Source organism: Patella vulgata, chromosome 8, assembly GCF_932274485.2.
Source record: "Patella vulgata chromosome 8, xgPatVulg1.2, whole genome shotgun sequence".
NCBI lineage: Eukaryota > Metazoa > Mollusca > Gastropoda > Patellidae > Patella > Patella vulgata.
The window spans coordinates 40,443,936-40,456,280 of record NC_065886.2 but is presented as its reverse complement, the minus strand read 5'-3'; the positions used below and the strand labels follow the sequence as shown (position 1 = coordinate 40,456,280).

At 35.7% G+C, this 12,345-nt stretch overlaps 1 protein-coding gene across 1 annotated transcript; it reads right to left on the bottom strand.

The window, feature by feature from the left end:
* Positions 1–1,353: 1,353 nt before the first annotated feature.
* Positions 1,354–9,602, bottom strand: LOC126830688 (post-GPI attachment to proteins factor 2). Its single transcript, XM_050561102.2, has 6 exons — positions 9,520–9,602; positions 8,088–8,282; positions 6,856–7,114; positions 5,940–6,055; positions 4,203–4,311; positions 1,354–2,325 (listed from the first exon to the last, which is right to left on the bottom strand). Exons 2-6 carry the CDS (start codon positions 8,247–8,249, stop codon positions 2,180–2,182), a joined length of 792 nt encoding a protein of 263 aa, XP_050417059.1. The 5' UTR covers positions 8,250–8,282; positions 9,520–9,602; the 3' UTR covers positions 1,354–2,179.
* Positions 9,603–12,345: the final 2,743 nt, after the last annotated feature.

Genomic DNA, 12,345 nt, shown 5'->3' with positions numbered 1-12,345 from the left:
GTTTCTGCCGACGAAAAAGTCGATCTAATGCAAATGTAGGCTAATGGGACTGTTTCCATGTATTATGTATTGTTTAATGGTCGAGAGCAAGTCGACATTGAGTAATATATTGTAGCAACAAGAGGGCCGTAGGCCCGAGTGTTTTTACAATTTATTACGCATGTCTTGAGCTCGATCGACCATTAAACGACTTAAAATACAGACACCCCGCACGTGCTTTTACAGTGAAATACGTCACGCGAGTCCAATATTTCACTAGTATAAATAATGTACGATTGGCATGTTGCCTGTACGGATATTTGAAATAAAGGTACGCCAACATCAAAGGGTGACGTAGTTGTTCGCGGAGCCGATTTCCCAAAGTTTTTATGGTCCAACAAACTGATGAATTTTCTCTGTTTCTGGTCGTCATTGCAAACAAACTAAAATTTTGGAAATACTTGGCCCAGGAAAAAAAACAAACACTGAAATCATTGACAGAATACTTGGTGGTCTGCCGGTCGTCAGTAGGATTGAGACTTGATAATGCCGCCTTACCGAAGTCCACCTGTTAATCCAGTCTAAAGGTGAACACCGTAATAGCTCAAAAAGGGACACTGAAATTTATACTGTAAACAATCCTGTCTGTCTCAATTTAACACTACGAAGTGAGTAAGATCTGATTTGCACGTGAACCGGGTATTTATCGATCTCTATTATCAATATCGAAGTATCTTGGTAATCAATAATAAATCAAAATACAACTAATAATATTATTATGGTGTAAGTTAATTACTGCTGTAATGAAATTAAATGTGGTTTATCGGAAATTAAATGTGGTTTATCGTCCTACTTTTCTGCACCAATAAAGAAGGGTCTGCAATGCAATATGCCACGAGGAAAATTTTGACCCGAAAGCGGCGCTATGGCCAATTATTTTTCGAATTCCAATGTTTATATTTGGGATCTTCGTTTTTAGTCCTATGGAACTAAAGGCTAGAAATTAGATATGTGACCTGCGTATTTCCACTTAAATTACTAAATGCCATTGAAACAATTTACTTTCTGGTTAGTGAGTCAGTGCCATGTTCACTGAGCCGTTATGGCTTCCAGGCCAGCTTTTTTTTTTCAAGTAGCTTAAATTAGCGAACACTCACGCTATTTGCTTTGCTTTAGTCAAATTTATTTTCTTGTGCAAAATGATAATTATTATATCTTTCTGTAAAATCTCTTTTAGAGAATATGGTCTGTACACTGTGGTGGCGTTGGGTGGCTTTGTGTGAGAGAGAGAGAGAGAGAGAGAAATAGGGTTTAACGTCCACTCGACACAAACTAGGCCATTTCGGGACTAACATGGTTTAATTTTATTTCAATAATTCGCTTGCGCATAGTGGTCTTTAGCATTGGGAGGAAACCGAAGGACCCAGAGAAAACCCACGAGGTTGGAGGGTGGCTTTTTTTATTTGTGTCAAGTGGAGTTAAAATCTCTCTCTCTCTGTAGACTATGGCCAAAGATGACTTATAATAATAATTTATTTTTGATATAATCTCAAAACGTTTTACATAACATAGGTAAAAATAGGTTAAAATGAATGACAATGATAAAAAATAAAATAAAAAATAAAAATTACAATTGTTCATATTTAAGATATGCTTTTCTTACAAAGTTGTGTTTAAAAGAAGTTCAGATTTAAAAGAAGTAATATCTATGGCCCTCAAGTTAATGGGAAGTCTGTTCCATAAAATAGATGCATATACATTAAAAGCACTGTCAGCTTTAGTTGGAGAGTGGAGTGGCACAGTTGGACTGAGACAGCACTTCTGACATTATGTGCTGGTACATCAATTTAAATTAGCTCTTTGAGATAGTGCGGTGCAGACTCATTGTGGCGGATAGGTTTAAAAACAACATATTGAAGTTTAAAGTTAATGCCCCTCTCAATTCTGAGCAAGTGTAGCTCCTTGAGAATAGGTATCGTGTCATTGTGATACGCTAGACATTGATGCACGACGAAACGAGCGGTGGCATTGACTATGCTGTAAAATATATTTTATTGTGTTGTTAACAGAATAATTTCACCAAAATAAATTTAATTTTAAAACGTGTATAAGTATATATCCCCAATAGGTAAAAATATAAAATGAATAATATTTATATGTATATACGTCTATATGCAATCGATTTTTTTTTATCTTGCTGTCATAATATATAATCTATAGACTGGTGATGAGTGGTAGGTTCCTGGACAACCAAGGCCATAGATTTAAAGTCCAGCATTGCCGTGGTATGGAATCCAATGTTAGAAAATATCACAATATATTCACAGAGAGCAAAGTAACTGTAGGCTAAAAAAAACCAAATAAATAAAACACTTATTAGTATTAGCATAGTTCCAGGGGCGGATCAAGGAATTTTTGCAGGGGGGGGGGGTGTTCCTGAGACAATGTATCTCCCCCCCCCCTCCCGCTTGGTCTCTATCGTCATTTTGGCGTATATACATACACATTGAGCTTTTTAAACAGAGAAATTCAACACCCCCCTCTGGATCCGCCCCTGAGTTCAACCAGGATATAGATATGTTTAACGTGACTATAGTTCAACAAGCCAACAGTGAGGCTGATGTCCCCCGCCGAAATTGCAAAATAAATAGATGACACATATTAATTAATCGCACATTTATCATCACTCTCTATCAGATAGAATCAAGATTATCTTGTCCCAAACCATCGACAAATGAAATCGATTAGCTCTGCTTAGCTTCAGCTCGAAATGTTAATTATTGAACTCAGTCAAGACATTCACCTAATGAACATCTACATATACATCAAGTTTAAACATTCACCTAATAGACACCTATGCCAAGTTTGAACATTCTACCTCAATTAGAAGGAGTGTTATTGTGTTCCAAAGTTTCTACCAATCAAATTGCTTATCACTCTGCTTACCCTCAGCAAAAAATGTTCATTATCGAACTTAGTTAAGGTATTCATATAATAAATCTATACACCAAGTTTCATCAATCTCACTTAATTAGAACTAAAGTTATCGTGTCCCAAAGCATCAACCAATCAAATTGCTTATCTCTGCTTACCCTAAGCGGAAAATGCTCATCTTCGAACTCCATCAAGGCATTGACCTAATCAACACATACACCAAGTTTGAACATTCTAGCTCAATTAGGAAGAGAGTTATCGTGCCCCAAAGTATCAACCAATCAAATTGCTTATCTCTGCTTACCCTAAGCGGAAAATGCTCATCTTCGAACTCCATCAAGGCATTGACCTAATAAACACATACACCAAGTTTGAACATTCTAGCTCAATTAAAAGTTATCGTGTCCCAAAGCATCAACCAATCAAATTGCTTATCTCTGCTTACCCTAAGCGGAAAATGCTCATCTTCGAACTCCATCAAGGCATTGACCTAATCAACACATACACCAAGTTTGAACATTCTAGCCCAATTAGGAAGAGAGTTATCGTGTCCCAAAGCATCAACCAATCAAATTGCTTATCTCTGCTTACCCTAAGCGAAAAATGCTCATCTTCGAACTCCATCAAGGCATTGACCTAATAAACACATACACCAAGTTTGAACATTCTAGCTCAATTAGGAAGAGAGTTATTGTGTCCCAAAAAGTGTGACGGACAGACAGACGGACGGACGGACAGACGGACAGACAGACGGACGAACCCATTTTAATAGTCCCCTGCTTTCTTCGAAAGGCGGGGGACAAAAAGGATATAGATATGTTTAAAGTCTATTCAACACATTAGTATAGTATAGTTCAACCAGGATATAGATATGTTTAACGTTAGTATAGCTCAACCAGGATATAGATATGTTTAATGTTTTTCCAACACATTAGTATAGTATACTTCAACCCTAATATAGATATGTTTAACGTTAGTATATAGTTCAGCCAGGCTCTTCGCCTTGCACCACTTCCAAGGGGAAACCATGCTGGAAAATCCCTATGAACTTTTTTGGCCAACACGGGGATCAAACCATGTTGGAAAATCCCAGGGAACTTTTTCGGCCAACACGGAGATCAAGCCAGCATCTTCCTCACCGAGCCATAATTACAATGAGGATGTTCAAAATCAAGATAATATAAATAGTGTGGTCATTTAACATCTTTGACATATGTATACAAAATTTTGTGTTTCAGGTGATCTGTTTCCAAAGACAAATGTTTTTATTTACATATGAATGAACTTACTTCGATCTCCACAATAGTATGTGTGACTGTAATAAAAATATAAGGCTAATAAAAATGATCCTATGTTAATCACACATAACTTCTTCTTATAACCTAGAGATTGCTTTTCCTGAAATATAAGATACATTTACGGTAAAAATGAGAAATACTTAAACATACATTATGCAAGAGCTAAATCTGCCTATTGCAGGTCATTCTTTAGGTGTGAAATGTTTTCAAAATTATTAATTAGACATTAATCAACTTATCCAAACCATAATCAACTCTCAATGTCATTGCTAGCCTGCGATATTTACTGAATTAGGATCTGATTTGCTGCACAACTTTCATTCATTATTTAATCCTGAAATGGATAATCAAGACTATGTTTTTTATCGTATCGACTTTAGTAATGATGATCGAGGCTAGGTGGAAATTTCCCTCGCTTAATTCTCGGTTCATAGTGGATCAATTTGACTGAAATTTTCAGCAAATTGCCTTTACATTATTTAGTTTTTAATTATTATATTGAGAACTGCCAGCTCTTTATATAATCTCCCATAATGTATCTTTAATATTGATGGTATGTTTTTTATTTATCCCTTCAGCACTTTATACATATAAAGCAGTGTTGTATGATCCAACTGTACTCTAGGTCTTTGGGCTGTTACAGCTATTCATGTGACTCAGACGGGCCAATCTAATAAGTAGTTCTATTCACAGTTGGTTTTGGGCCGTCCAAGGAGCCATAGTCACATGTGGTTTCGGGCGGCCCAAGAAGCCCTTGTCACAGGTGGTTTCAGGTGGTCAAAGGAGGCCTAGTCAATGAGTGGTTTGAGTGGTCCGAGGAGGCCTAATCACAGATGGTTTCTAGCGGTCCAAGGAGACCTAGTCACATGTGGTTTCGGGCGGTGCAAGGAGACCTAGTCATAGGTGGTTTCTAGCGGTCCATGGAGGCCTAATCACAGGTGGTTTCTAACGATCCAAGGAGACTTAGTCACAGGTGGTCCAAGTACTAAAGGGTTATTGAATCTAACTTGTCTACGATATCACTTATGTGGAAGCAGATGTTAAACACCAAGAACGAACAAACGAACTATCAAATAATATCAATTACAGGTCAGAAAGTAGAGTTTTTAATTTATCTTCTAAAGAGGAGGAGGAATATGGAAATCAAATAAAATGTGTTTTAAATAATGTCTTATTTCTTGGACTGACAGAGATTATGAAGATGGCATACACTATACAGTTTGCAATGAGGGATATTTTGATGTAACCTACTCTTCCAACAGTCAGGAGATCTTTAACATTCTGCCAATGGTATACGCTGAACCTCAGTTTTTCGTCCCATCAGAATGACTAGATACATGTACCTTTCCTTGCCAGGCCCTCCATCCTATACCACTGACAAGGGGAAACCTAGCTGGAAAAAATGTCATGGAACATACTCGACCTAGGCATGAACTAGGCTACTCTCTGAAAACTGTTTTAATGAGAGAAACACAATGTGAATGGCAGGCCCCAGTTTCACAAAACATTCTGAGACTAAGTTAAGAATTTATTCAAAATTGTTTGCCTTATTTTAATTAAAATATAGCCTTTTATAAAAACTTTTGTTGTTTTAATGTATCAAATACATCAATAAGAAACTATGTGCAAAGTTCTGTTTCTGGATCAAAGATATTTCTCATAAACAATGATTAAACAATCTGAGAATGCTTTGTGTAACCGGGAACCCGTGTTATAATGAATACTTACGATAGATGTAAGTTTTCTACCATTACTGGTTCTAACTTTATACATCAAATAACATGTCAGTATCATATAACATTCAACACAAAACATAAATATACAAAAACACAGTTTGTGGATATCTGAAAAAAAAAAAAACAAGACAAAAAAACAATTCTTAAATTGACCAACTAATTAATTGTTCTGTGATTATAAGCCGAGTTGGCTTAGAGCATAAGGTGCTGACTCACTAACAAGAAGGTTTGAGCTTCGATCTAAGTGTTGACCAATAAAGTAGATTTTTTCAGCAGGGTTATCACTTAGCGTTGGTGCACCATTGAGTATGAGGGCCTGCAAAAAATCAGTGTCTAGTCATTCGGGTCGGATGAAAAATCAAGGTCCTGTGTACACATTGGCATGAACCTTTGATAGTTGGAATTCGAAATAAGAGTAGGCCTTAGTGTTCCCAGGCATAATTTCTCACATAACACACTGTATGCTTGTCTTCATTCGGTTGGTTTAGTACAGGACAGTGGAAATACGCCCACACCGCAACTTTGTCTCGCAAAAAAGATCGCCATATGCTTTTCCTCGAAATATAATAATTATATCCCTGGAACAGAAAGTCTTAGATTGCTGAAAATCAACATCTGGTCACATCTACACCTCCACTGAAAATTCTACTCCAATAAGATGTGGCAAATACATCCCAAATTCCTCATTCATAGGTACTTAGACTGAGTAGAAAATGTTCATTATAGAATTCAGTCAACCTGTACCAAGTTTAAACATTCTTCATCATTGTGCCCCAAAATCACAACCAATCAAATTACATGTGTACAGACAGACAAACTAAAACAATGGTAATCAAATGCACGATTATATTACAAAATATATACTTGGCATTTTTGGAACTATTGATTGATTGGTTAGCAAAACTTACTAAAATTATCTGAGGATGACACATAGCTTAAGCCAACAAGTGAACAGATCTCAACTGAAAAGAGCAATGTACATGTGGCTGCTAAAGTTTTATAAACTTCGTAATATCTTCCTGTATTAATTGATGTATGATACCCGTAATACAACACAGCTAAAATAAACCTTGGTCCACAATGTAGCGCTATACAAATTCTCCATACATATTTCTGTGGAGCAAAGTCACCAATCGCTGCACTGACAGATGGTAGGAAGTTGTATGCCTGTAAATGAAGAAAAAAGTCAATTGTAAATTAAAACTGCTGAAAGGAATACACTTCAGTATATTGATTGTATTTAATGTACAGACTATGCTTAATATGACAAAGGGGTGTGTGCTCAGGATGTGTGCTCATTAAAGGAGCTAAATCACTATTCTTTGCAACTTAGAAATGGACACAAATGGGTCGCACCTTATATAATAATTTACATTCAATCGTTTCTGTTTTTACTGTAATTTCTAATCAGTTATGTTCGGCGAAATATGCGAGTAGTCCAATTTGAATGGCAGTCTTTGGGGTCTGGTTATTCCAGTCTACATTGGTAGTATTCTTCTGTAGGATATGATTCGCCTTTTTCATCAAATCGCTTCATTACAAATGGAGCTCTAAAGCATTCTGCCACGCAATTCGTGTGCCAATTTTAAAATTTTCATTTTGTTATAAACTGGATATCAGAAGCACAGCAAGATAACAACATCAACATTGATTTAAATTGACCAGTAAGTCATATTTGCAATGTCGAAGAGTGCGGATAATATTGAGTTAACGACTTCCCTCCTTTAAGTTTTATGTACACCAGGAAGACAATGGCAACAACTTTGAACAGAAAGCGAATGTCAGTTTTATAGGCAAACAATACATGTATGTCGCAGAAGCATGAAATTTGGTAGAAAAAAGTATTAGTTACAAAGGTTAAAGACATTTACTGGTTAGGGTTAAAGGGGTTAACTGCTTTGGGTTAAAAGGGCTAACTGGTTAGGGTTAAAGGTGCTAACTGCTTTGGTTTAAAGGGGTTAGCTGGTTAGGGTTAAAAACCCTCTGTATCTAAAACATACATTCCCATCATGGGAGGAGTGGAAACAATATTATTCAGGTATGTATCCACTTAAGGTTTGCTAGTAGATAAAGAAGATTAAAAACGTTATGTGCCTTTTTGGTGGATCACAGGAGAGCACATATTAGGTTTGAAAATTACCTGACAATGGCTTCTAGTGGATGCTTCAAAGTTAAATGAAACGGACCAGACAACTGCGAATATAGTAGCGAAGGATGGTAGGATGCTGACTACCCCAACAACAAACGGAACAGTGATGTTAAATAATACAGGTTTAACCTGTACCTGATCATAATTACTCATATTTCATCGATAATCTTCATTCAATTTTTTACTCTGAAAAATAAAATAAAATAAAATATTAATGTGACAGACAATATTAACATCCTACCTGATCTGATTGGGTTAATGAAGACGGGCATATGCCATACAGTGTGCTATGAGGGAAATTTGACCTACTCTTATATAAATTTCGAACTGCCAAGGGTTTTTAACGTGCACGTCAATGTGTACACAGGACCTCTTTTTTTCATGTCGTCCGAATGACTATACATTTGTGACTTGGCAGGCCTTCGACACACAGTAGATCATATAGATAACAAACCTCATCTCTCAACCCTCCATGTTTCGAGATAAGAGATGGTCCTATATAGTTCCATGTAGCAAAGCCGAATGTGAATCACATCGGGCCTCAGTAAGCAAAATTGACAACATTTTTCATCAAAATAACAATTGATTATTGTTATTTATAACATTTCTGCCACATCCAACCACAATAAAGCAGAAAATCCTACCTGACACGGGTAGGCCTACAAATCCCCAATTTTTAAATTGAAGCGATACAAGATTGCTTTCTCCGACAATTTAAATTTACGTCTTTAACAGCTAAAGGTGGGGCCTTGTGTACAATAGCCAATCAAAGTACTAACCTGATCAGAGTTGCGCAGGATTAATACCCCGTAATTATGAATGTCTGTATCAATTTTGATAAAAACAACGCTTGATTTACTTTATGGTCAATATTTGCTGATAAATGACTGTTGTATCAGTAGATTGGGCTGTGTATGTGTAATAAGTAGGCTACATAGTATGACATAGTATGAAATTAACTTATTTTTAAGTTGGTGCATGCATTAATAAAGAAATTAAGTTTGCCAGGTGAAACTAAAGGCACCCAGTCGTAGCTAAAAACAAGCACATCAGCATATCTATACGTTTTTAGTTACGTTCTCGTAGCTAGATCATATACACACAGACCAGGATGACTTGAGCAAGTTGAGGGACAATCCAATTTGAGCTTGCATTTGTCGTTATAGATTATGGTGCTGAAACGCATTAATAAATAATGATTATGGTAAAATGTTTATTGTGTCTTAAATTTTGGATATCAGAAGCCCATCTTGGCGCTGTTGGTTGATCTTACCTCCTTTTTTATTCAGTCTTAGGTTTGTAATGTATGTCATGGATTATGGGTTAGGGTTAGGGTAGTAGTCAGATCTGCCAACAATGTCCGATCTTTTCCCGGTAAGATCACGACTAGTACACTAAAAAAAAATTTTAAAAAAATACAAACCTTTTCCAGAATCAGTTCATCGAACTTTTTTACATTAATAATACTTCTTTGAACATTTCTGGACAAGTGACATTAAAGGGAGGCAACTCCAATGAAGTAGGCTATTTGACCCTATGGAAAAATATCCAGCCTGAGATAATAAATATGAAATCTTACCGTTATCAAAAATTGTTAAATTAGTCATTCTTTTCCAACTATTTTCATCGTTCAATCCCTTGGTGGATAATTCTGCCACCCATCTCAAGATTAAAAGTCATCGATGTATGTCATGTGTGCTAAATGAAGTGAGTGGGGTTCAACTATTTTTCTGCTCCCTATTCAAGTCAGCCTTATCTAAATCTTACTCTCTGAGCAACTTGCGGCCCCATCGTATCCACATTTTAACCATCGGTGTATTTTGAAAGGTGGTGACCGAGACACTATAATTTTTGCTAAACTGTCACAAGATTTCATTTGTGTTTTTATTCATATAAATGAAATGAAATATGCTTTAACGTCCTATACTGCTCTGACTGGGCTAATGAAGACAGGCATATGCCATACAGTGTGCTATAAGGTTGGGCTTAAATTTTGCCCGGACATCTGCGCTACGGCCTTCTCTTATATTGAATTCCAACTGCCAATGGATCTTTTACGTGCATGCCAATACATACAAAGGACCTCTGCTTTTTCAGTCCCATCCGAACAACTATTACGCTGTCCCTTGCCAGCCCCTCTGTCCTGAAAAACTGATAAGGAGGAACCATGCCAGAGAATCACGATGAACTTTCTTGGCCAACGCAAGGATCGAACATGGGACCTCCAAGTTATAGTGTGCCAACATCTTACTCACTGAGCCACTGACCGTACGTGGCTCCCCTTATATTCATATAGGCCCCATTTCAAAATATGTGCCCCAAAGTGATCTGAAGTGGATTTTAGTATTACAGTCTACATGATCGATCCTTTGTGCTTATTATTTTTCGAAAAATAATTGTAGGACCAACGTTAAACCCCACTTCTAACTTTCAAGAATGAGTCTACAGAATGTAATCCTTAGATATCAGCTGACTCATAATTTTTACAAGTAGGGTAAAACAATTTGGATACAGGATCATCTGAACAATCCGGGATAATAAAGATAGACATACACATGTCATAAAGTGTCCTATCACGGAAATTTTGCCTGGAAATAGCGTTTCCACCTCCTCTTCATCAGCCCTGTACCAAGTGAGAACCAGGCTGAAAAATCCGGAGAAACTTTCTCAACCAATACCAGGATCAAACCTGGAGCCTCCTGATTAGTGAGCCAATATGGCCCGTTCTCCACACATGCATCGACTGGTTAATTTTGTCTCTTAGTTTAAAGATCTTTCTCATCATTTCACAAATACGCTCGTAGCTACCATATTAAAAAAAACAAAACCCAAAAGAATGTCAATTAAACCATATAATAGACCTACTTTTATTATTAAAGCTTTCCAGTATACAAAACCAAAATATAAAAATCTAGGTCCAAACCAAGAGTTTTAAGACTCCTCCAGTAGATCTATCTCAGCCCAAAATTTATATCTAAATTTGCATCAATGGCAATAACTGTTGTTACAAAAGTTACTGACCTTGGGGCATAAAGCTGATATACTTAGCTTAACTTAAATCTACACCTCTAAACATAAAATATATAATACCAGTATGAATTAACTTAAAGTCCCTGAGCATGATTTGAGCGATATAGGAATCCCTTGCTAACTACAATGTTGTAAAATTTGAATCTCTAAAAGGATATCAGACCAAATTAAAATGGTTCAATTCCTTTTGTAAAACAGGTAGATCGCTAGAAATATGATATTTTCGGACAAATTGCAAATCACACACTGTTACTTTAAAATACAAAATATATATTACCAATTTAAGATACAAAATATATATTACCAATATGAATTAATTTAAAATACAAAATTTACATTAGGCTACGAGTGTAAATTAATTTAATAAATTGGTAAAGAAAAAACTGGACTTAAATACATATAAATAATTGAATATTGGCACCTTCACCGGCGTGTTCTTACTCACAAACATTACCAAATAAACCCAAGTAATAAACAGACCTCATTCATATTTTTACAAATGTTTTCTAAAGGTTAAAACTGACATAGCACAAAATGTGCTTAAAATGTATTACGGTACATAATAATTTTAATTATTATGTAATTAAAATTACATAAATTATGCGAGAGGTAAATCTGTCTGTTGCAGGTCATTTTTTTAGGCCTGAAATGTTATATAAACTATTAATTAGACATTTACTAAAATTAGATTTGAATATGATCTACCAATTGATGATTAAACGCCAAAATGGATAATCAGGAGTTTTTTTATTTTTGTCACAACGGCAACAATGACATCAAGGCTACAAGGTTTTTAAAATAAGTATTTCTCGGCTTTGAGTGAAGTAATTTGACTGAGATTTTCAGAATAGTCCCATTTCATTATCTATTATTTAACCATTATAGTGAGAACTGTCAGCTCTCTATCTAATCTTCCATAATGTATCTTTAATACCTGTATATGCTTTAATGAAATGCCATATATAAAAATTTAAAAATAAAGAAAATAGTGTAGGCATACTTCGATCCAAAAGTTAAATAAATTAAACATTAACGTGAATTTTTCAAAACACATTATTCCCTATTACCTTATCATTTACAATGTTAAGTATTACATCAATATTGTATTACTGAAAACCTCTAAATTAAAACACAGATCCTACAATTCAAATTTCCTGTCATTTGTTATCATGACAGTGGCAATTGAAAGAATTTTTAAACATGCTGATCACTGTTGGGC

Coding starts and splice junctions, on each gene's coding strand:
- LOC126830688 (XM_050561102.2), bottom strand. CDS start 8,249: ATGAGTAATTATGATCAGGTACAGGTTAAACCTGTATTATTTAACATC. Junction 6,056..6,855: donor GTCATCCTCAGATAATTTTA/GTAAGTTTTGCT, acceptor TTTTTTTTTCAG/ATATCCACAAACTGTGTTTT. Junction 2,326..4,202: donor ATACTATTGTGGAGATCGAA/GTAAGTTCATTC, acceptor GGTTTTTTTTAG/CCTACAGTTACTTTGCTCTC.